Source organism: Melospiza melodia, chromosome 4 (genome assembly GCF_035770615.1).
Source record: "Melospiza melodia melodia isolate bMelMel2 chromosome 4, bMelMel2.pri, whole genome shotgun sequence".
In the NCBI taxonomy this organism is placed as follows: domain Eukaryota; kingdom Metazoa; phylum Chordata; class Aves; order Passeriformes; family Passerellidae; genus Melospiza; species Melospiza melodia.
In genome coordinates this window covers 53,035,794-53,060,296 of record NC_086197.1, presented here as the reverse complement: position 1 = coordinate 53,060,296, position 24,503 = coordinate 53,035,794, and the positions used below count along the sequence as shown (strand labels likewise).

Below are 24,503 nucleotides of genomic sequence, written 5' to 3'. Positions count from 1 at the left end.
CCATCTTCATAGCCATCCTTTGGACAGTCCCTAACAGCTTTATATCTTTCTGATATTGTGGTACCCAAAACTGCACCCAGGACCTGAGGTGAGGCTACACCAGTGCAGAACAAGAGTGGGACAATCGCAAACATGTTTCTTTTCTGTTGCTCCTAATGTAGCATATGATGGAGCCTTTGTTCACTCTCATCCTCAAAAGGATGTTTTCTTAAAACAAATCTTTTTGTGATAGTGTTGTGGTTTAACTGCAGTTGGCAACTAAGCCCTACATGGCTGCTCACTCACTCCTGCCCAGTGGTATGGAAGAGATAATTGAGATAGTAAAAGTGAGTAAACTCATGGATCAAGATAAAGACAGTTTAACAGGTATAGCAAAAGCTGCACATGCAAGTGAAGCAAAGCAAGATGAGGAATTCATTCACCACTTCCCAAGGGCAATCAGGTGTTCAGCCACACCCAGGAAGGCAGGGCTCCATCACACAATGACTTGGGAAGACAAACATTATCACTCCTAACATCCTCCCCTTCCTTCTTTTCTGAGCTTTATGTGCTGAGCATGATGCCATGTGGTATGGAATATCCCTTGGGTAGGTTGGGGTCAGCTGTCCTGGCTGTGTCCTTCCCCATCTTCTTGTGCACCCCCAGCCTCCTCCTGTGTTATGAACACTTGTTTCCAGCACAAATCCAGAACACAGCCCCATAACAGCTACTGTGAAGAAAATTAATTCTACTCCAGCCAAAATCAGCCTAAACAAGTAGAAAATGGGGGGACAAAAAATACCTTTATTAGAAGATCCCCTTCAAGTGACTGGCAGTTTACTTTGCTCAAGGCAACTGGAAGCTATTATGCAATGAGCTTTGATATGTGGTGAAAATTGAATTGACACCATCTTCCCTGTCTTGGCATCTGATAGTTTGGCTTTTGTGACGTGCATCATTTGAAGAGTATGAATGTGTCATTAGCAATGGGGTGGGGTGCTTCAGCATATAATTAGTAATAGTTACGGTACAGGCACTTTCGCCCACATCCTGCTGCCTTCTGTACTTTACAATGTGTGTCTGTAAGGACTGCAGATCTTGGTCAGGGAACTGAAAGTGTTACAGGGTTAAAGAAACAAAATCTTTAATTGAGGTGCACCCTTAACTGTCTCTTTCCTTTGTTCAACAGTAACTGTTGAGGAAAATTGAGTATGAATTCATTACATGAGTTTTTATCCTCAAGCAGAGAAGAAAGTGTTTTATTAAAAAATACAGTTGTTGTAGGTGGCACTTAACCCTCAGTCCTGTCTCTCACTATTTTATAGAGATGTTGAGAATAGGTAAATTTCTAGGCTGTGTAGTCCTGCATAGGAATGACAAGGCAAGTCCTTTGTCCTGCATGGGAGTAGTTTAGAGGAGTAACCTGTGGTGCTTTTTCCTAAATTTCAGAACAATTTTTGGAATGCTGAGATGGGCCTCTTTACCATGTTAAGAAAGATAACTGGGTGATACGGATAACTATGTCACAGTTTGTTGATGTCTGACACTAAGCTGTTGTTATTGTTACTATTTTAAAAGGTCTGCTGAAGGTTATCTCAGGTGTTCTTCAACTTGGCAACATAGTCTTCAAGAAGGAGCGTAACACAGACCAAGCCTCTATGCCAGACAATACAGGTAACCAATCCCCTGCCCCACACCAAAGAAAAGTGCAGCAAAAAAGCCTCCAGGAAGTTCTTGCAAGGGGGAGAATGTATTGCAGTATGTATGGAATGCTGGAGCCCTGTTTTTGCAGGGTGAATTATTTGTCAGAGGAGCTGGCGTGCCCCATACAAATGCACAGTGTTCTGCCAGGCGTGTGTTTGCAGCCACCCACGGGCAGGAATGTGACAGTGTTCCTGTGGCAGGGCTAGGCAGGAAGTGCACACCATGAACAGATGAAAAGGATTACTCTACTGAGTATGTGGAGTGTGTGTTTTAAACGAGCTACAGTAATTGCTCCTTCAAACCTATATTATCAGATTTTAAGGAATGTTCTGTGCTGCCTTTGTAGGTAGTCTGGTAACTGTAAGAGTAAGGTGGTGGGTAGTTTTATGGTGGGTATAAAAGCATGTGTGCATAATTTAATTGCCCATTGTTGAATGTGTAAATAGTGCCATGCTTCATGTGATAGAGGACTATTTGTTGGAAGACTTAACTCTTAGACCTTCATTGTAGATGTACTGCAGAAGTGCAAATGTTGCTAATTTTATCACTAAGGGGTTTTTTTTGGCTGTTATTATTTAAAATATGCTCTAAATGCCATTTTAAGGAGGAGAATAAACTGTTTGGGTTTTGGATCTTGAATCTGAAATACAGAACTGTCTCAAAGACTAATCAGTAGATGAAGACAGAACAATTAGCTTGATTAAGAATCCATTATCTGATATATTTTTAGATTGATTACAGACAATGACCTTTCTAAAGCTTCTGTGTAACAATTTAGTTGAATGAGGCTATTACTTGAAATATATTCTAGTGGCTTCTGGAGAAACTCAGTAAACTGTTGTATGGGTTGCAAGAGGGTTTTTTTAAGAGTGATTTTTTGGTTAGGAAGGTATTTTGTCTCAGTAACCCGTTCTTAATTTAATATTTTTTGTAAGCTGTTTCCTGACTTTTCTAAAGACAGTTGTCAGAATGTTTTTCTTTTTCTCTTTCTTTCTGTGAGAAAAACAGAGTAATATGAATCTTTTTGTTTCCTTTTACCATCTTTAGCTGCTCAGAAGGTGTCTCACCTTTTGGGTATCAACGTGACAGATTTCACTAGAGGTATCCTGACTCCTCGCATCAAAGTTGGACGAGATTATGTCCAGAAAGCTCAGACCAAAGAGCAGGTAGGCATTCTCAAAAAGTGAATGGGACCACTTTGATCTCTGATCTTACTGCTGCACTGCTAATGAATGTTTCAAAGGTTTCTGTAGTGTTTACTAACCATCTTTATGGTGGCAGTACATGGAAAGCACACTTGAATGATGTACCTTAATATATTGCTTCTAACATAATATATTGCTTGTTCATATAATCTGTGTAAAGATAGAATTCACCCTGTCCCTTAGCACTTCTTCTCTTTAAAAAAAAAAAAAAGGGGAACACAAGTCCCCTAAATTTGGTGACCGGCTGTCCCTGGGGAGTTATTTTCAATGTGGTATGCAAGGGTGACATTTTCAAGTTGGTGCAATTCAGAAAGCACTATTTTTGAGTGGGTCAGCTACTAAGATAGAAGAATTTGCTGTTCACCCTTGTAATTTATTGGAAATTTTGTAACACTCTTGACTGGTTGTGCTGTAAATGAAACCTGACCTAGGAGCTTGTGGCCTGCTTGAATGGAGGAAACCCCTGTGCTTACTTATTGCCTGGCTTCTTTATGAACACAGCATTATACTCTAAATAAAGAAACATGGCCCTGTAACATGGAAAGGGTCGGTAAGAGATTGAAGTCTGGAAAATGCCAGAGGTTGCCTTTCCGTGCTGCTTGTCCCTTTTGATGTACAATTTCTTACTACATGTAGTATTTGTGTCAAGCAAAGGTAGGGTAGTGGCAGGGAGGGATTGGGCTTCATAAATCCAAAGTTACAAAAGAATTTAAGTTCATTTCCTTGGGCCTATGAAATGCTCCATGTTACTACAGTCTTTGGGAGTGACTGGGCATAGTTTTTCTTTCTTTAATACCAGCTTTTGTTTCCTCCAGCAGGTAGGATCCTGAAATTTGGTTTTGACACACTAATTTAGAGACAAATTTTTTGCTCTTATATATTGAATATCACTATGCCATCTACTTTTCATTTGGAATAAACTGAAATAAGCCTTGTTCAGTGGATTTCCTGGTGGAGAGAAAATGTCAGACTACAGTTGTGCTGCTAGATCCTGAAGCAGTGTAATCTGTGCCTTTCTTTGGTTTCTAATGCAGCTTTTGATGTTGATGTGTTTGCTGTTTAGGCTGATTTTGCCATTGAAGCACTGGCCAAAGCCACGTACGAGCGGATGTTCCGGTGGCTGGTTATGCGCATCAACAAGGCTTTGGACAAGACCAAGAGACAGGGTGCTTCCTTCATTGGAATCCTTGACATTGCTGGCTTTGAGATTTTTGAGGTAAGGAGATGTCAGGTCCTTGCACTCAGCACGGTTTAATATGGAGCAAAGACCGCAGAAGGAAATAGCTTTACAATTGGAAAATAACACACTCTTGATAAGGATGTGAAGCCCACAAAAAGGGGAATCAACATCTAGTCTCATTCAAGATAAGTGTAGGAGAGGAGGAGCTGAAGGAAAGTTGAGGGAGAGATGGGAGAGAGGGAAAATGTGAGCTCTTTCTCTAGATGACAGTGAACTGTTAGGCCAAGCTGTTATGGGATTCTATGAAATAATTTTAGGATGTGGTTTGCATTATAATCTGAAGCAGCCACAGACTGCCATCAAAAAGAAGTATCCTGCCATTATCCCAGCAAGGCAGCTCCTGTCAACCTGTGTTATGTTACACTGGGTCTAACTCATGAACAACTGCAAAATGAATTGAACCATTTATTAATGAAATAGAAAACTGAGACACAGAAAAGTTGGCATTGGTTTTTTTTTTTTTGTTTGTTTGTTGGCTGGGTTTTGGGAGATTTTTTTTTTCCCTTCTCCCTCTTATTGGTATGCCTTTGGCTTCACAGTTGCTGGATCTCATGAAAAGAAGAGAAGAAATAACATAGTTAGGAATTATTAAATAGAGAGGAATTAGAACAGGACCACTTTCTTTAGAAGCTGCATTATGATTTGTGTGGTCAAACATAAAAATACACTGTGGATTATTAACCTTGTCCTTACCATTCCAGAAGAAATCTGGAAATTTTATAGAAATTTCTCTCACTTTCCTTGCTCTGATTTTATATGAGGATTAAAAAGGGACTTTACAGTCCACATACTTTTAGGAGTTTGTCTTTAGGCTTCTGTTGCTGCTTCTTCCTATGAAGAGGACTTGCTGGCTCTGCATTTGTGAGAAAACCAGAGTCCTTTCTTGTCCCGGGTTAAGTAGTTGCAGTAACTCTTCTGCTGTTTACAGCTAAACATTCTTTTGCAAAGTCTGAGAACCAGTGCGTATGAACTTCCCTAGGGATTGCAGCAGTGTGCAGTGGCACGTGACAGAACAGGCAGTTCATATCCAAAGGGGTTATTGACAGTGGACTGTCTGCCCCACTTTAGCTTAGATTCCTGAACCACAGATATGATCTTTTGTGCTAATAGGATGCTAGGTGTGTCTTCACAAGCAATTGCTCAAACATCTTTCTGCTTTTTCCTTCATTAGCTGAACTCCTTTGAGCAGCTGTGTATTAACTACACGAATGAAAAGTTGCAGCAGCTCTTTAACCACACCATGTTCATTCTTGAGCAAGAGGAGTACCAGAGGGAGGGCATAGAGTGGAATTTCATTGACTTTGGCCTGGACCTGCAGCCCTGCATTGACCTCATAGAGAAGCCGGTAAGTTTGTTGTTTTACTGTCCAGCAGGAAATGGCTGCACTGATTTTGTCATTGAGGACATCATCTCTGGCCCTCTAGCTTTTGTTATCCTCTACTGGCACTGTAATATGATTAGAAGCAGGAGTGAACAGTTTCTTCTTTGTATGAAAGTGTGTCACCAAAAGGCTGTTAGTGTCAGTTCTGTAGGAAACACTGCATGAAAATGGATCTAATTGGCCACTTTTCTCACTGTATTGTCCTCACTTGTTAGGTCTGCATGATGCTAGATGTATGTGCAGCTTGCCATAAGTAGTGTGAACTTCCTTGCTTAACTACTGGTGTGATGAGAAGCTGTGAACTCTGTTGCTTTCATTTTGCTCTAATGAAACTTAAAAATTGACAAATTTCACAGTAGATGTTCCAATAGTAAGGACTAGTTTGTGAAACTTTCTGCTATGCCTTTTGCATTTAGACACCAGAATATATTTAGAGAACCGTATAATAATATTTCTTCTAATAAAAAATATCTTTTCCAAAAAAAACAACCTAGACAAATGTCACAGAAGAGACTTTCCCATAAAAATGGTCTGAATTGAGATGAAGATATTGAAGAGCTATTAACAGTTTATATTACAATGAAAGTAGTTTAACTGATATCACACAAGAGATGAATGTGATGTGGATCAGGCTTAGTTCTTTTTTCCCCTCCTCTAGCTGTCTAAAGGTGTTCATTATCATTGTAGTCATGTAGTTAATGATGTTTTGATGTTTTCCTTCCTTAAGGCTGGGCCTCCTGGTATACTGGCTCTGCTGGATGAAGAGTGCTGGTTCCCAAAAGCAACAGACAAAAGCTTTGTGGAAAAAGTTGTTCAAGAACAAGGCACCCACCCCAAATTTCAGAAGCCAAAACAGCTGAAAGACAAAGCTGACTTCTGTATCATACACTATGCTGGCAAGGTAAAGAATTAATAACTAAAATGTGAAGGTTGGAATGATTAATTCATAAACATTACTTCTTAGAAATGGCTACTTACCAAAATGGTTGCATATGAGAAACCATCAGAAGATTTCATGCAGGTGTTCCATTGCAGAGGAGCTCACAGGGTCTAAGGAGGCCTAACTTGCCTGCGATTTTATCTGTATTTATAGTTCAAGACATGTCAGACTGACAGCAATTTAAATTTGTTCTGTGTGACTTGGTGAGGCTGGAGGTACTGCTCAGAGGAATCCTGCATCAAGACTTCATCACCAAAAATGCTGATGCAGCTGGTTTTTGTGTGACACTCTGGATGGTACAAACTGGCATTGCAAATCCATTCCCTTTAGTGACAGAACAGAACATGCAGCTTTTTGTAAGGGCTGGAAATTCGTAGGTGTGCTTACTTAGATAGTAAATCCAGGAATGGTTAGGTAATCGGTTGTTGTGCAAACCTTGGTGATACTTTCCTAGACTGTGCCAGATGATGTTGGATACTGGGCTGCAGAAAATTGCTCATCCCAATCTCCTTGATGTGTTTATCTTCTGCAGGTGGATTACAAGGCAGACGAATGGCTGATGAAGAACATGGATCCACTGAACGATAACATCGCCACTCTTCTGCACCAGTCGTCGGATAAGTTTGTGTCTGAGCTGTGGAAAGATGGTATGTAACTAATCTGCATTTCATTTGTTTGCTCTTTTTTTGTGTGAAAAACTTGGGCATCAGAAGCCTGTGATGAGCTGTTTTGCCTTTTCCCCCTGAAGACTAAGCCACCAAGATGAGCATTATCTGAAACATCCTTTGCTTAGATCATGGTATTTCATTAAAAGTTCACTGTAACTCAAGAGAAAGGTTCATTTGCATCAACTTCTGTTAAACTTGCTGCATATATAGTAATTCTGTCTCAAAGTGAGGAATACTGGGATAAAATATGAATGCACCATTATGAACCAGCAGCTTGTATAGCTGCAACACTCAAGATCTGAAGTGGAACCTGTTTTCAATCCTGCAACTAAGTGTGCCCTTTCTGCAGTGTTGTTCAGTATTTTACTCTATCTTCTCTGGGTTTTATCTGGTTTTGAGTCTTACTGTTACTGTCACTTTCTGTGGTAGGTTTTCTTTGACGTCTCTGTCTGTTGCAGAGATGCAGAAGGTTCAGAGAGCCTATTTCTATCAACACTTTCCTATTCTTCATCTAGAACCAGGTGACTGAGAAACCCAGCTGTCGTGTCATGTGTGTGATGCATCCTAGAGCCATGCAAGAAATGCTTCCGTTAACTTCTCTTTGTCCCTTTGTCATACCTGCCTGTCTTTCTTGTTCATTTCCTCTGCTTTGTGCTAGTAGCTCCTCATGGACTTTGAAACAAAAGTAAAACTCACCTTGAAAGTGGATACAAAAATACAGACACATTCAGGTGCCTAAAGTTGCTCTTGTACAACTTGAGTAGGAACAAATCCCTGTCAACTGTTTGAATGTAGAGCTAGGTCAGCTGTATTTCTTGCAAGATATGGAAGGAAGAATTCTGAGGCTGCATAGAAACTGAATTCCAGTTTGGCATTCGTTTTAGTACTGGGATTTCACTTCAGCAGCTGGTAATTTAAAAAAGGGTTTGGCAAAGGGACTCGTCCTAGATGAAAAATGGCCATCAGCAAATTGTGCCTAACAAGGCCTTTGCTGTGTGAGACTGTTTTTGGGCTTGAAATGTCAACTGACCACAGCTTATCAGTTTTATTTATTGTTCTTAGATGGATCTTCTTTTGAAGTGACTGTTCTTTTCTCTATCCTGAAGTACATTGGGGGGCTCAAGATTAAGAGTATTGGCACAGCCACAGTCTGGGATGCACTTCTGTGGACTTCCCTGTGATGTCATCTAGTAACAGCCTTCTTTTCTTTCTGATAAGGCAACCTTGACCCTATTCCACCAGCTGCTCTAGAAGTGAACAGTTTTTAGCTAATATTAGCTGTAAATGAGAATACTCTTTCTAGCTTATTCTTTTGTAGGGTGTCTCTTAGCAGCTGCATTTTTTTTTTTTAATCAGAAGACAGTTGAGCACAAGCTGGTGTATTTCCTGAAGTGAAGACTGGGAGCCTGAGTGTAGACATCAGCCAACCACTAAAGGTGGTGAAGAGTAGCTTGAAGCCCTTAATAAAAGTGTATTGGAAGTGTGAAAATTTCTAGTGATACAGTTGGTTTTTGCTGGATGGGTGAATTTCTATCTCTGTAGAAAAGCAGTGTGAAAAAGTAAAACTTCAGTTTCTTCTTGCCCCTGCTACTATCTAGCTGACTAGCTAGATCTAGCTGACTTCTGTTGAGGAAAAAAAAATCTGTGGTGTCCATTCATCAAGGTGATGGTTTCATCAATGCTTGGATGTCACTGTGGCATAGTGGAGAAACTTTGGGCAGGGAGTTCTGACTTTCTCCTAGTGCTGTTGTTCATGTCTGTGTCATGGAATACTTGTACTCCAAAAACAGCTCAAGCAGTGGTATCCTGAGGTTTGGGTTTTGTCATGTCTTTTACTGTGCTTGTTCAGTTTACAAGTAGATATGACTTTTCTGATCATTGGTTATGACAGTCCTGCCTGTAATGCAAGACTGAAGCTGGGCTTTTTCTGTATCTGTGGCCCCTCCTGGATCAGAGTTAACTAACAGTTGACTCTGCTGGGCTAGCAGCTAGAGCTCTTGTTGTTTTTCATTCTAAGCTAAGCAAGTAGAAGCATCTGAAACTCACTTCTAGATTGCTCTTCCAGTGCTGCCCTCCAGGGCATCAGTAGAATGTGTTTGGGATTAAGTTTGACTCCATCACTCAAACTTCCTGTAGTGAGCTGATGCTTTCTTTTCCTTCCTGCTCCTATCCCTGCACAAATTTTGTACAGGACTCGACATCTGTGTAGAGATGAAGCAAAAAGGATCCTGCAGCTCCTCTCATTTATCCTGTTCTACCCAGATGTTCTCTGTATGTCCCAATGCTTCCTTTGTTTGTGGGAGGATTTTAATGCTCTTTCCTGTGCTCTCTCTAGTGGACCGTATTGTTGGGCTGGATCAGGTAGCTGGTATGTCAGATACAGCACTGCCAGGGGCCTTTAAGACCAGGAAGGGAATGTTCCGGACAGTGGGACAGCTCTACAAAGAACAGCTGGCTAAGCTGATGGCTACCTTGAGGAACACCAACCCCAACTTCGTCCGTTGCATTATCCCTAACCATGAGAAAAAGGTAAGACAGCTATAACAGCACAGCCCATGCATTCTTACATGGGCTTCCTGGGTGTGTGGCTGGGTTGATGGCTTTTGTCAGGTTTTGCAAGAGATCTGGAAGAGGCCCTCTTTTCTCAGGATGTCTTTTAAGATCATCCTAAATAACTGTATGCTTGCTAAAATTGTGGGGACTGATCTTTGCAGTTCTTAAGGTGGCATAAAAGCTTTCCATTCCTTCTAACTGGAAGAGAAAACTGGCTCCTTTACAAGAAAGAGAGGGTGAGAGGCAGGGGGTAAGGCCTTTTTGTAAAAACTTTGTGGTATTCATAAAATAAACATTTTCCTCTCTAGGCTGGAAAACTGGACCCTCACTTGGTCCTTGACCAGCTTCGCTGTAATGGAGTGCTGGAGGGAATCCGTATTTGTCGTCAGGGTTTCCCCAACAGAGTTGTGTTCCAGGAATTCAGACAAAGGTGAGCCCTAGAAAAGAATCTGAAGCAGTCTTTGGCCTGACAAAGTTAAGACATAAGTACAAAAGTGGAAGTCTTTTATTGCAACTAGACTGAAAAATTGGCAAAGACAACACATCTGTACCTTGGTATGCCCTGGCACAAAGCCTCCCAAAAGCATTTTTGATTTCTCCAGTAAGGATGTAGTTAAGGTGAGGCATAGAGGACCATGTCCAAGGCTGCTGCTTCATTGTCTGCTGTCTAGAGGTGCAGTGCTTTTTGGAAAACTGTTGACCTCACAATGGCATAGGAATGCATACTGATTTCTTTTCTTTTGTTGTTTTCAAATACACTTGTGTGACTAGTCTGATGCTTTCTCATTTTCAGATATGAAATCTTAACTCCAAATGCAATTCCCAAAGGATTTATGGATGGAAAGCAGGCTTGCGTGCTGATGGTAAAACATCCCAGAAACTCTACTTGAATAGAATAAACTAGATGGGTGTGGTTTAAAAGTTGGAGTTGTGCAGGCTAAAAATAACTTGTACTCACAGACCAAAATTCCAAAGTCAAATGTTTTGTCTGAGAGAAGGGTGCAAAAAGCTTCCTCTTGCCTTCATGGATGGAGGCTTTTGTCTGGCATGAGATTCAATAATCCTAGGCAAGAGGTCCTTTCTGTTTCTACAGATGTGTACTTTGAGATGCCAGCAGTGTTCATAGAATCAAAATGCTCAGAAGCATTAGTGCTACCTTTAGCACAGGCTTAAAGTATGAGCTTCAGTAAACTTTTTGTAATGGCCTGCTGCTGACAAGTGCTTTCAGCAAAGGCTCCAATTAGTTTTTGTGGAATTGCCTGCTTCAAAGGGAAAGCTTTGGCTCTAGCTTGATGATTAGGCTTGAATTGAGCTTGATCATATGGGATTCCCACTTTTCTGTCTTACAGGAGTATAGCTGATTCTTTCTAGCTTAGCTAATATAAGCATTGGCAGCAAATCTGTGAAAGGAAGGTTGGGCTGGGGTGTCTTTTTTGGACAAAGATAGGATTGAGAAAAAGTAAATGGGAAGGATCAACAGATGTGTTTCTTCTAGAAAAGGAACAGGACTCTCAGGACTAGACATTCATTCCTCACAGCATCTTTGTATTCTGAATAATTTATGTGATACCTCTATTAAATTATGCTTTCAGTCATATTTTCTCTCTCTGATTACCTCCATTTGATGCTGTGCTTGGCTGAGCTTCAGCTCCTCTAATTGGGATAGGCCAAGAATTTATTGGGAGTTGGCAACTTTGGTTTGCCTGAGTGGCGCACTGTAGAGAAGGGCTGTCTTAGAGCCACGAGCCACAAATATGTTTTGTGATGTTTCACATGAAACAGTCTTTGCAGGACATGAATTCTTCTCTCTCTCTTTTTAGATCAAAGCATTGGAGCTGGATTCCAACCTTTACAGAATTGGACAGAGTAAAGTGTTTTTCAGAGCTGGAGTCCTTGCTCATCTTGAAGAAGAGAGAGACCTGAAGATCACAGATGTCATTATTGGATTCCAAGCATGTTGCAGAGGCTACCTGGCCAGAAAGTAAGTACAGTGATTTTTGAAGTCATAATCATGTATTTCATCATAAACATGTATTTCTCCCATTCAAGCACAAATTTATCTTCAAAAAAAATGAAATAATTGTCTAGAAATTATTTTTTGTCAGAAAGGCCATGATTTATTTATTGTATATAACAGTTGATGGTCCTTTAGGTTTTTCTCATCTCTGTAATGCCAGACTTCTGGCACCTGCAAGAATCTCTGTGTGCTGTATCCAGAAAAATACCTGAGCAGTAAAGCCTTTTTTTCTCTGTAAGAATGCTATGCAGCAGATCAAGTTTTTCACAGAAGTGCTGAGAAGGTGCAAATGGCCAAGTCTTAGTATGGTACTGATGCAGGAGGTGTGGGGTTTCTCTTAAGTTATCAGTTAGGGCTGCAACTGGTCCAGTTCTAAGATGAAAAGTAGTACCTGTCAGTTTGGTGGGAAAACACACCTCTGCTTCAGATCTCCCTCCTTGGAAGTGAAGATAGTAAAGCTTTTCAGAGTAGAAGACATGAGAGAAATTTTTTTAAAATAGGAAATTGGATTAAGGAAAAAAGAGCCACTCTTACGTGAGCAGAAAAAAACCATGAAAATCAAGAGAAAGTTCACTGGAAACCGCTGTTTTTTTGGGAGGGAACCTTCTAAAGAAAAACCACAGAAGTATCTAAGGAAAGGCTGATGGTGTGAATTGTGTGCTGCTCTGGGTTCCTTTGTCTTATCTCCACTTGCTTTGCAGAGCCTTTGCCAAGCGCCAGCAGCAGCTGACAGCTATGAAAGTGCTTCAGAGAAACTGTGCTGCCTATCTGAAGCTGCGCAACTGGCAGTGGTGGAGGCTCTTCACCAAGGTAAGAGCTTTCCCTTTGCAATCCCCCTGCCACGAGCTAAGACATCTCCAGCTAGATCAGTTTGCTCAGAGCCCCATCCAACCTGACCTTGAATCTTTTCAGGGGTAGGGCATCTGTCTACCACCTCTCTAGGAAACCTGTTCTAGTGTTTCACCATCTTTATTGTAAAAAACTTCTTCCTTGTATCAAGTCTGAATCTACTCTTTGTTAGCTTCAAACCATTACCTTTTTGTCACAACAAGCCTTCCTAACAAGTTTGGCCCCCTCTGTTTTGTGAACCCCCTTTTAGGTGCTGACAGGTGCTCTGAGGTCTCCCTGAAGCCTTCTCTTCTCCAGGCTGAACAGCCCCAACTCTCTCAGCCTGTCTTCATAGCAGAGGTGCTCCAGCCCTCTGATCATTTTTGTGACCCTCTGGACCCACTGAAACAAGTCCATATCATTCCTGGGCTGAGAACCCCAGACCTGGATGCAGCACTCCAGGTGGGGGCTCACCAGAGAAGAGGGGCAGAATCCTCCTCTGGATTCAGCCCAGACAGTTCTTTGATCACCAAACACTCCATCCATCAAGTCTGTATCTCTTCATTTTAGAGAGAAAGATCTTGGGGTACCATGTCAAAAGCCTTACAGAAGTCCCCTTTTATGACATTGACTTACTTATGAATTTCCCCATTGTATGGCAACTTTTTTATTCTCTCACTATTACTACTTAACCCTTGAGAGTCTAGAATTTACTGAACCCTTTCCTGATGCATCCCATCCTGGAGGAGAATAAATGGACTGGCAGAAAGCGTGCTGTTGGCAGAGCAGGTGACATCTAGTTCTGTGTAATTCCCCCAGTGTTCCCCCCAACAAAACAGCTGATTGGTCCTTCAAATTAGAAACTTACCTAAAATGTTATTTTAGTCAATGCATCTCTCAAGTACAAGAGCATTTCTTCGTGTTTTTGTTATTCCTTATACACATCTCATACCCTTGGTTTCCCTTTCAGGTGAAGCCCCTTCTGCAAGTCAGCAGACAAGAAGAGGAGATGATGGCCAAGGAAGAAGAACTGATAAAGGTCAAGGAGAAGCAGCTGGCTGCAGAAAATAGACTGAGTGAGATGGAGACCTTCCAGGCTCAGGTGAGTTTTGCAAATCTGATGTGCAAAAATTTTTCTCTCTCTGCCTGTCCAACTGCTTGAGAGCACCTCCTTTGCTTTCTTGGTCTGATGGACAAACTGCAGGATTCCAAATTGCTGGAACATGATTTGGCTGCCTTTTGTTCACTTTCCTTTGCCCTTCTTGCAGCTCATTTCCTGCAGCAGTTACTCATTTCCTGTACAGTTACTACCTATTGCCCTTCTGTAGCCATTATAGGAGAAAAGTCTCCTTTGGTTGCTGAGTGTTACAGCAAGCTGGTTGAACTCAGTCTTGTCTTTAATGGAATCCTTTTTGTTGGGAGCACAGAAGATGGGGACAGGGTTGGTTTTTTCCCCATAGAGCTGATAATTATTTGTTACTTTTGTACGTGGAAATAGACAATTCAAATGGATATGGTCTTGAGAAATTTGTGAACAATTTGTGGTGGTAGCTCCTGATTTGTGAAGGAGAAGACACACTTAAAACCATGTTTTGATAGTTTTTGGTTAACAGCAGGGGACTGCTGCAATGTTTAAAACTAACTGTGGAACAGAGGAGCACAGAACTTCGCTTAACACACATTGCTAAGTGCTTTGCTAAATTGGAGCTTGTCTTATTTCTGGCTTTGCATCCAATGTAGCTCATGGCAGAGAAGATGCAGCTGCAGGAACAGTTGCAAGCAGAAACCGAACTGTGTGCTGAAGCTGAGGAGATAAGAGCTCGCCTGACAGCCAAGAAACAAGAGCTGGAGGAGATATGTCATGATCTGGAAGCAAGGGTGGAGGAGGAGGAAGAACGGTGTCAACATCTGCAGGCTGAAAAGAAGAAAATGCAGCAGAACATCCAGGTAATGCCTTAGGAATGCTGTCTCTGCCAGTAAAGAGGATAGTGAGGGTTAGAGTGGTTCTTCTGCCTCAGCTTGGAGGGAAATGAAAGGCAGAAGGCGGGGGAAAGAGGCATGGGAAAATCCATCTGTGGAAACAGCAATAGAATGCAGCAGTTCTGGTGCTGAGCCTGAGGCATTCAGTCTGTCCTCTGGATGAGCTGTTCCATTCTTGAAGGTGATGGCCACTTCTCAAACAATTAGACAAATCTTTGTTTTAGGAATGGTCATATTCTTTGCAAAATAGCATTGCTTATTCTGCTAGAAAATTTGTTGATTGGCATGCAGTATGTTGCATTAAGTCATGGCAGAGATGTCAGTCTGGGATCTACTGATAATACCTTGAAGGAAGGGTGAAGAAACCTTCCATTCTAGTATTGCTACTGTGCTAGTTCATGGATTGGTGAGCAGCACTGACAAACACCTTGCTTTTCTTTGGGTGTTGTGAAGGAACTAGAGGAGCAGCTTGAGGAAGAGGAAAGTGCAAGGCAGAAGCTGCAGCTAGAAAAAGTGACCACAGAGGCCAAATTGAAGAAATTGGAAGAAGATGTGCTAGTTCTGGAAGATCAGAATCTCAAATTGGCTAAGGTAAGACTCCCACATCATCTTCCACAAGCTAAAGGTGCACTGGTGTTTCTCTTGGAGAAAACCACTGCAGGCTGACCTTTTCCCTATTACAGGGAAACTTACTAATTAATTCAGTCTTGTCTTTGAGAATTCTGACTTGAATTTTTGAAAGTAACTGCCTGCCTGTATTCTCAACAGTCAGAATTGTATGATATGTAAATAACTTTGACTAAATAATGATCCATGAGCAAACATTTTCTGATGCATTGTTATGCCAATCAGTATGAAGTTATTTTATGAACAGACTTCCCTTTCAGTTTTGAAAGGGCTATCATATCTTTCATTTAAATTCAACTTTAAATTTATTTGAATTCTATTTGTGATTCTGAAAGGATTTCTTTCTTTGAGATTCCTTGTAGCAGGACTAGGCACTCATGACATTGACATTTCTAAGCAGTCAGATCTGGAAAAATACCCTGTTATTCCAGCAACTCTTTTGACTCTTCTTTCTCAATTCTGCAGGAAAAGAAACTCTTGGAAGACAGAATGTCTGAATTTACAACAAACCTGACAGAGGAAGAGGAAAAATCTAAGAGTTTAGCCAAACTGAAGAATAAGCATGAGGCCATGATCACTGACCTTGAAGGTAGTTTTGGGTTTTGTTTAGTTTTTTTTCTTTTTTTTGAGATAGATCCTGTAAAGACTTACCTAATTAGTTTTAGGTGGTTTCTTGTTAAAATTTGTTGAACTTCGGTTTCATTTCTGAAAGGGCTTTAGTCTTCCCAAGTTTCTGAAGGGTTAAAAATTAGTCTATAGTGTGTGAGCTATTGATCAGTTTGATAGAGCTGTTCTCTTGTCTGGCTGAAGGTTATGTGCCTTGTCAGCTGAGCCCTTGATCTAAATAAAAATCCTCTCCAAAGCAGCCAGGCCAATGGAGAAGAGAGGCTGGTTCTCTTTCTTCTCCTGCTGTGGAAGTGTCTCCACTTTTCTACTTCCAGCAGCATCGATCTGTCAGGGTTAGTGCTGTTTCTGATAGCCTGTTTGCACAAATTCTTCAGAGTTCTAGAAAGATATTCTTCTGGAGACTGCCTGTTTAGTTTCAGTAAAGGGAGAGCAGACCTTGTGTTCAGCACCACTAAATGGGTGCTTACACCTGCGTGGTGTGAGGCTGGCATTGTGTTTGCATCATTACAGTGGGAGTGGGAAAAGGAGGTTTGGCTGTAAGGTGAGGGGAAGGGAAATTGCCCAGATAAATTTTGAGGGCAAAATAGAGTAGATGGAGTAGATGACTCTATATAAGTCCTGACAAAATAATGCAGTCCAGCTACAATTTGAACAGTTGTGTTATCAGGAAAGATAGTATTGCTTAAATCTATTTTTCTGTGCTTGTACAATGTTTTGAGTGTGTAACTTAATGTGTCCCCATCTCCATTAGAACGCCTGCGACGCGAGGAAAAGCAGAGGCAGGAGTTGGAAAAGACTCGTCGGAAGCTTGAAGGGGACTCCACTGATCTGCATGACCAGATTGCTGAGCTGCAGGCTCAGATTGCAGAACTCAAAATGCAGCTGGCCAAGAAGGAAGAGGAGCTGCAGGCAGCTTTAGCTAGGTGAGAACCTGACCTTGGGGTTCAGGGACCACCTGGTTGGAAAGTATTTCTTGTCTTGTGTCACTTGGAATTGGGTGAATAGGCATAAATGCAACCTGTGGATGTTGCATTTTAGCCTGTGGACTATTTAAGATCCATGTCCTTGGCATTAGAGTTGTTTAGCTGCTGCTCACTGCCACATTCTCTGTCCAGAACTAGACTATGGATGCAGTAGGCACTGCATCCGTTTGACTGGAGTAGTAATCCTTAAGCTGTGATGAAAAAGTAGTGGCAGCACACTGGTGTCCCTCTGGTAGTTCCTGTATTCATCTACTCGGTAAAGTGTCTGGTTTCCATTGTAAAATGGTGCTTTCTCTTCTGCTTTCTTCTGTTGTCAGTCCCTCTCTGTCCCCTTCTGTAAGGTGAGTAATTGCACTGTCTCAAGTACTGGGAGATAGAGCTTAGGATTTGTAGATATATGGATCATATATGGATCAAAGTCTGAATATAACACTAGAGCTGATCAATACCAGCTTTTCTTGATTATTTTTGGTAGGACAGGTTGTCTTAATTTGTGTATGGCTTAAGTCTGCTCTGACCAGAACCTTGTGTTGAACACAGAGTGGAAGAAGAGGCGGCACAGAAGAACATGGCCCTGAAGAAGATCAGGGAACTGGAATCCCAGATCACTGAGCTGCAGGAAGACCTGGAGTCAGAGAGAGCGTTCAGGAATAAAGCTGAAAAACAGAAGCGGGATCTGGGAGAAGAGCTGGAGGCATTGAAAACAGAGCTGGAAGACACATTAGATTCTACAGCTGCCCAGCAGGAGCTGAGGTAACTCCAACATGGGGCTGTGTTATCTTTATTGGGGTTTGGTTTTGGCTGTTTTTAATAATTCTGCTATATTCAGTCTCTTACCATAGCAAACCTTTGCCTTTATCAGTGGTTAGCAGCCTCAGTGACTACAGAAGGAGGTGGTGTGCAAGCCCTACTCAGGACTGTATTACCTCACCTGATGTCAGAAAGTTGATTTGCTCCCTAACAAAGTATCAGTGATTCCCCTGAAGCATTGGTACTTTCAGGCTGTTACTTCTTAGGCAGAAATAATGCTGCCAGCTTGCACTTAATGATGCAGTGCTAAATGCTACCTTTGAAAGATATCTTTATAGCCTAAACAGACCTTGGAATTTTCATGCGTTAGAGGCGGTGTTGGTGGATAAGCACCTCTGTTTGATTCCCTCCTTGGCATTTAAATGGAATTTGTGAATTTTGCAGGTCAAAGAGAGAGCAAGAAGTAACGGTTTTGAAGAAGACCCTTGAAGATGAGGCAAAGAGTCATGAGGCTCAAATCCAAGAGATGAGGCAGAAACATTCACAAGCTATTGAAGATCTGGCAGAGCAGTTAGAGCAAACCAAACGGGTATGTGGGACAAAAAACACAGGGTCAAAGCAGTCAACCTGAAATGACAGTGCAGAAGAGCACAAAGTGTTCATGATACTCATACATGTGTTGCTCTTCCCTTGGTAGATCGTTTTTCTCCGTGAAGCATATATAAAGCTGTTCTAAATAGTGCCATTCATTCTTTTTTCTCCTGTTAGGCATGTTAGACTGCTTATCCAAGACATTCTTCTCACTGCTAGCACTTGTTAGCTTGTACAACCTCTCATTTGGAAATTTGATGGTGCAGGACTTTTTTCTGTATTGTTGTCTTCTCTTAGATTGTTAGATTGTCTCCTGATAATCAGTGACAGGCTGTTAATCTTGTTTTTTTCTGAGTAAGCAGTCTGCAACTTAACTGCTAAACATACAGCATTAGCTTGCTTGTTGGGAAAACATGTACTCACTGGATCCTGCCAAATGTAAAGTCTGAGGGGTTTTGTTGCCTTTTCTTTTCCTCTTCAGGTGAAAGCAAATCTTGAGAAAGCAAAACAAGCTCTGGAAAGTGAGAAGATTGAACTGTCCAATGAGGTGAAGGCTCTTCTGCAGGGCAAAGGCGATGCTGAGCACAAGCGGAAAAAAGTGGATGCTCAGCTCCAGGAGCTGCAGGTGAAATTTACAGAAGGTGAAAGAGTGAAGACTGAACTGGCTGAGAGGGTTAACAAACTGCAGGTGAGTGGCATGGCTTCTCAAGAGAAAAGGTTGTAGGGTGGTGTTTCCCCATGGCTAGTTCAAAAATTCTGCTGCTCCTGAGGATAAAAACAGCAAATCCATCATTTGCTTCCTAAGGGCTATGCAAACTCCTTAACTCATTGCCAGACCAGAATATTTGGATTGATGTTACTTATTTTGAGCAGCCCTGGAAAGGTGAAATAACCAGTTGCTGTTGGAGTTTGAGTTTGGTAAGGCTCAAGGAGTCAGAGTGTCTGTGCCCCCTGAAGACTGGCAGTGGTTTGCACAGCACAGCCCTGTGAGCACTCAGCTGCTGGAGCACCTGGAGTGGCACACACAGACACGTGGTTGCATAACTCTTGTGGGAGATGATGTCTGGAAGTTTTGCCACATGGTTGATGGCTCAAGGATGATGTGGGAATTTATGGGTTTCTTCAAAGGAGCAGCAAATCCCTGCTGACTGGGGGTGACATGAAACATTGTCTTTGGCCTTCTCCTTTATGGAGGGTCGTCATTAAAAGTCAAACACTACTAGCATATGCACAACCTTTTGAAGCAGGAAAATGTAATTTTGAGACTCTAGATATAATCCTGAAGCAGATAGTATAAAATAGAAGAGAGTGAGTTTAATAAAAAATTTTACAATTGCTTACCAGGCTAAAATCTCATCTAGGCCTTAGCCCAAACCAACCAAAATCAGAAGGCATTTGCAATAGAGGTGATCTGAAATAAAAATCTCATTTCAGCCTCTCATATTTACTTCCTGGGTCTGTGGAAATGATGTGTTCATTCCTTGAAAGATTATACATATGCCCTCCTGTTGAGAGATGCCTCCATTTTCAGTTTTAAGTCTCATAGCTCCTCACCTCTTCCTGTCTTTGTTTTTGATGATGCATTCAGTAAGTGATACTCTGATCTCCCCTTCAGGTTGAGTTGGACAATGTCACAGGTCTTCTGAACCAGTCTGACAGTAAATCAATCAAATTAGCAAAGGATTTCTCTGCTCTGGAATCACAGCTTCAGGATACACAGGTGAGAGCTTTGGAAACCAAGGCAACTGTGTGTCTGTTACATATTGGTAAAGGGACAAATCACTCCGGATGCCATTAAGTACTGATTATACAACAATTCAAAGGATTGGGTCTGCAGTTTTTTTTTTTTTTTTTTGGTTGGTTTTTTTTTTTTTTTTTTGGTTGGGTTTTTTTTTTTTTTTGTTTTTTTTTGTGTTTTTTTTTTGTTTTTTTTTTTTTTTTTTGGTTTTTTTGGGGGTTTTTTTTGGTTTTTTTTGGTTTTTTTTTGCTAAGGGGTTTAAACTGCACGGCACTGAGACCATTTCTACAGAAAAGCTGGTTATCTTTCTTCTGCTTCTTCAGCCTGTGGAACATTTGTGACTTTCCCTGTTTTGGGCTTAGAAGTCCTCCTTTATCACTTTTCCACCTGAGAGCACTTAAGTGCTTCAACTGACTACAATGATTGTTTGAAGTTTTTGTTTGAGATCTTCATAGTCAAGTGTTCGACAGGGTGTCTGTGTGCACATGTGTGTGATTTCCAGTAAATTTGTCAAATTAAGTATAAAGTTTTATTTCCCAGTGGATGTTGGGGAAGTGATAGATTCAAATAATTTTGTATTTTTTTCAGGAATTAAATCATTCTTAGTCTTACAGTTTGGGGAAAACATGCATTTACAGTTAGCAGAATATGACTCTTAAGGTCAAGCATGGAGTGCTAAGAAGGTTGGAAGGGAAAGGAGAGCACATCAATAATAAGTAGCCTTGGACAGTCATTGATGTTCTGTCTACTTACTAGTCTTTAAAAAACAGACTCAAAGACAGGGCACAATACAAAAATTCTGCACTAGGTTTGAAGATTGGTTAATCTTTACATATCCTTCAGCTCAAGCACTGGCAGCATAAGTCAGTCAATGTTGTTGTGCCCTAAGCTGGTAAATGACCAGTGCTGTACAGTTCTGCTGAGACCAGCACTGTTTTTAGCCATGCAAGAGCACTTGGGTCTGTTGTGTGTTCCTTTGGTACTGGAATATGAGAGAGGCACATAGCAGAGTACAGTCATGCTGTTGTTGGGAAAGGTCTGAATACTTTCTGTGCTACTTGGAGGACTTGAGAAAGGACTGTGGAAAAGCTTGTGTGGTAAGGCCTTGAGAAAGGCTTGTGTGCCAAGGAGTTTACTTTAATTATTAGAATGTAGGAGAGAATAGGACCCTTCTGAATATTTTGTTTCTATACTGACTCACTGAAAGGCAGTTATTTAAATTCTGTCTTCAGTTGTCTTATCTGTGAAATTAGTTGCATACTTAAACTCAACTTCAGAAGCACTCCTAGAGAGAGTGGATGAGGATTGTGAGCCTTTAAATCCAACGAGTGGTGCTGAATTCCACTGGGGTGTTTGCTTTATAGGAACTGCTGCAGGAGGAGACTCGCCTCAAACTGACCCTCAGCACTAAGCTGAAGCAAATGGAGGATGAGAAGAATGCTTTCAAGGAGCAATTGGAAGAAGAGGAGGAGGCAAAGAGAAACCTGGAGAAACAGATCTCTATTCTTCAGCAACAGGTACAGAGTCTGCATCCCATAAACCAGTGACTTTAGAGAGGAAGGATAAGTACAGATCTGTCTTGAGAGAAGTAAAATTTAAATGCTGAATTGACTTCTAGTAACACAACCTTTCCTGAGCAAGGGTGATTTTGCTGATTTGGGTGAGAGAAGAAATGAGGTGGTCTCTGATGATAATCATATGAACTGCTTGTAGATTTCTGTCCAGGAATTCCTTTGGGAATTCAGTCATACAGTATTATCTGAGCAGGGAGTAGTACCTTCTGAGTCTCTTTACTTGAAAGTCCTAAACTTCTGGTGCTGGTGAACTGCACAGAACATTTTCGGTGGCTTCATGTGCAATTCTGGTCCTTTAGGCAATAGATGCAAAGAAGAAGATGGATGATGGTCTGGGCTGCCTTGAGTTAGCAGAGGAAGCCAGGAAGAAGCTGCAGAAGGACTTGGAGGGCTTGAGCCAGCGATTTGAAGAGAAGACAGCTGCATATGACAAGCTGGAAAAAACAAAGACCCGCCTGCAGCAGGAGCTGGATGACCTGGCTGTGGACTTGGACCATCAGCGGCAGATCGTCTCCAACCTAGAGAAGAAGCAGAAGAAGTTTGATCAGGTATGACTTCAGTCATAAGCATTCAATAGGTGCATTCTTACTGATAGGTCTGCTTTAAGAATACCCAAGCAATACTGCTTGAATATTTAATAATATTTATTTCTGAACTAAGGCAGAGCACGTAGAGTGGAGGAAAAAAGCTTTAATAGAAGTGAATTAATTTTGTTCTATGAATAGGAATATAAGCAATGTTCCTTTTCCCAAAGGGATAACATTTATATCAAAGCAGAGATTGAGTTTGAAGTGTCATTTGAAAATCATCTCAGAGAAGGTTGAAAATAATAGTTTGGAGGCCTGGGAAATCAGGGGTTTGTTTACTTGGGGTCAGCACAGTTGTTAGAGATGGGATGGCGCGCTTCATTCTCTGAAGCTGCGTTTTCTTGATTCCTTCTATCCATGGAAGAACACTATTAAGAAGGCCCTGATGAAAAGAGGCATGTTTACCTTGTTAGCAAATGATCAGTAATTTCTCAGAATACTGATGCTGTGCCCTTGTAGCTGTTGGCAGAGGAGAAGACCATCTCTGCCAAGTACGCGGAGGAGCGGGACCGCGCTGAGGCAGAGGCCCGGGAGAAGGAGACCAAGGCCCTGTCCCTGGCCAGAGCCCTGGAAGAAGCCATAGAGCAGAAGGCTGAGATGGAACGAATGAATAAGCAGTTCCGTGCAGAGATGGAAGATCTCATGAGCTCAAAGGATGATGTTGGGAAAAGTGTAAGTATTCCTTTGAATTGTCTGGGCAGGAAATGTCACACAGTCGATACTGTTACTTCTGTACTGCAAAAAGCTGATGCCAGTGGTAACACAGAGGAACATTGTAGAGAGTACTGGATACATTGTGAGTTTGTGAATGTTATGTTTGTATTATATGAGTGAGTGGTAAAGGTGGGTTGGATATGACCCAAATGAGGCATTATGACAGCTGAAAATTACCTGGTATCCTTGTGGCACAGGTGAAGGTATGGTGTGAACCTGATATGTAAAATACAGCAATTAGCCAGGCAGTGGAAGACATTACCTCCAATATTAAAGAAAAAAAAAAAAAAAGAAATGTTGTGTTAATTAAGGAAAATAATAAATTCAGAAGCTAAGAGGTATTTTCTTGATTTCTGTCAGAACCAGCGATGTCCAGCTCTGGTAAATCTTCACTAAGTCAGAACTGGGCTGACAAATGCTTTTCACTTTCTCCCCACCACCACACACTAACAGCCAGAACTAACAGTAATTGTGGTTCAGACTGGCAGCGTGCATCTGCCCTAACACAAGGGACAAGGTGCAGTGTTCTTGCATCCAGTCTGATGTGAGTGGCTGTTCTTAGCCTTTTTTTCTGTTAGGGTAGATTAAATTGTTGGCACTCTCTGCAGAAACCTCACGTGCGGTACTGTGTTGTAGGTCCATGAGCTGGAGAAAGCTAAGCGAGCCCTGGAGCAGCAGGTGGAGGAGATGAAGACACAGCTGGAAGAGCTGGAGGATGAACTGCAGGCCACAGAGGATGCCAAACTGCGGCTAGAAGTGAACCAGCAGGCTATGAAGGCACAGTTTGACCGGGACCTCCAGGGCCGTGATGAACAGAATGAAGAGAAGAAGAAACAGCTGATCAGACAAGTAAGAACTGCTCTGTAAATCCTCAATGCATTCTGTGCACAAAGGCACTTGTGTCCAGAGACGGTCAGGCACACAGTGCCAATCCAAAGATTGTTGTTCATGTCAATACTCCAGGCAATATTGCAAAGCTGTGACAGACTTCCTCCCTTGTGTGTGTGGTTCTTCCAATAGTCTTTGTCTGTCACAGGAACCTGTGGGGCTTTATTAGTGAGGAATGCCAGCCCCATCCCCTGCCAGGGAGAATGAAGACAAGTCACATGCTTGCACTTAGACAGCCTTTGAAAGGGGAGTGCTGGGAAAGGAAGGAGCTGAAATGCTGATGCCTCTGCTGCTCCACACAGGTCCGGGAGATGGAGGCAGAACTGGAGGATGAACGAAAACAGCGCTCCATGGCTGTGGCTGCCAGGAAGAAGCTCGAGATGGACCTGAAGGATTTGGAAAGCCATATAGACACTGCTAACAAGAATCGTGAAGAAGCCATCAAGCAGCTGCGCAAACTGCAGGTGAAGTGTTGCAGCTGTTTCAGCTGTCAGGGCGGAGTTTTTACCCAGGGAAACAGGATGCAAGATTTCACCTCACCAGAACATTGCATCAGTGTCACAAGAGCACCAGAATCTTGCAGCAGTTCACTGTGAAGGAGTTTTTGGCAATCTCAAGCATCCTTCTAATCCCAATCTGCCTGTTTAACTCCCTGGGAGACAAGCTGTAGGCAAAGTCCACTCTAGTGCTTGCTTTAAGGTCCCTGTTTTTGAAAAGGATTACAGGGCTGCAAAACTAGAGGACCTTAAATAACTCCTGCCCCAAGGTGGCTCTGTTGTGCTTTTTAATTCCTGCAGGTAGTTGTCTGACCTGTTCTCAGGAAACACTAAATCCTCCCTAGACTCTTCATTCCATTGCTTCACTAAAAAGCTCCCTACCTTCCCTTCCCCTCTCCATTTATCTGACAAAACTTTTTCTACAAAAAGCAA

The 24,503-nt window shown here is 41.8% G+C and overlaps 1 protein-coding gene across 1 annotated transcript in view; it reads left to right on the top strand.

Moving 5' to 3' along the window:
• MYH9 (myosin heavy chain 9) overlaps positions 1-24,503 on the top strand; it is a 70,304-nt gene that overhangs the window by 40,670 nt on the left and 5,131 nt on the right. The window contains exons 10-34 of the mRNA XM_063154426.1: positions 1,558-1,653; positions 2,731-2,849; positions 3,952-4,104; positions 5,300-5,473; positions 6,237-6,410; positions 6,982-7,096; positions 9,453-9,646; positions 9,979-10,100; positions 10,464-10,533; positions 11,491-11,651; positions 12,389-12,497; positions 13,486-13,617; positions 14,256-14,462; positions 14,949-15,086; positions 15,588-15,711; positions 16,501-16,672; positions 17,273-17,485; positions 17,927-18,071; positions 18,555-18,761; positions 19,689-19,793; positions 21,176-21,328; positions 21,685-21,933; positions 22,432-22,644; positions 23,323-23,535; positions 23,877-24,038. Of these exons, the coding sequence (XP_063010496.1) occupies positions 1,558-1,653; positions 2,731-2,849; positions 3,952-4,104; positions 5,300-5,473; positions 6,237-6,410; positions 6,982-7,096; positions 9,453-9,646; positions 9,979-10,100; positions 10,464-10,533; positions 11,491-11,651; positions 12,389-12,497; positions 13,486-13,617; positions 14,256-14,462; positions 14,949-15,086; positions 15,588-15,711; positions 16,501-16,672; positions 17,273-17,485; positions 17,927-18,071; positions 18,555-18,761; positions 19,689-19,793; positions 21,176-21,328; positions 21,685-21,933; positions 22,432-22,644; positions 23,323-23,535; positions 23,877-24,038 (3,920 nt within the window). The remainder of the gene's footprint in view (positions 1-1,557; positions 1,654-2,730; positions 2,850-3,951; positions 4,105-5,299; positions 5,474-6,236; positions 6,411-6,981; positions 7,097-9,452; positions 9,647-9,978; positions 10,101-10,463; positions 10,534-11,490; positions 11,652-12,388; positions 12,498-13,485; positions 13,618-14,255; positions 14,463-14,948; positions 15,087-15,587; positions 15,712-16,500; positions 16,673-17,272; positions 17,486-17,926; positions 18,072-18,554; positions 18,762-19,688; positions 19,794-21,175; positions 21,329-21,684; positions 21,934-22,431; positions 22,645-23,322; positions 23,536-23,876; positions 24,039-24,503) is intronic.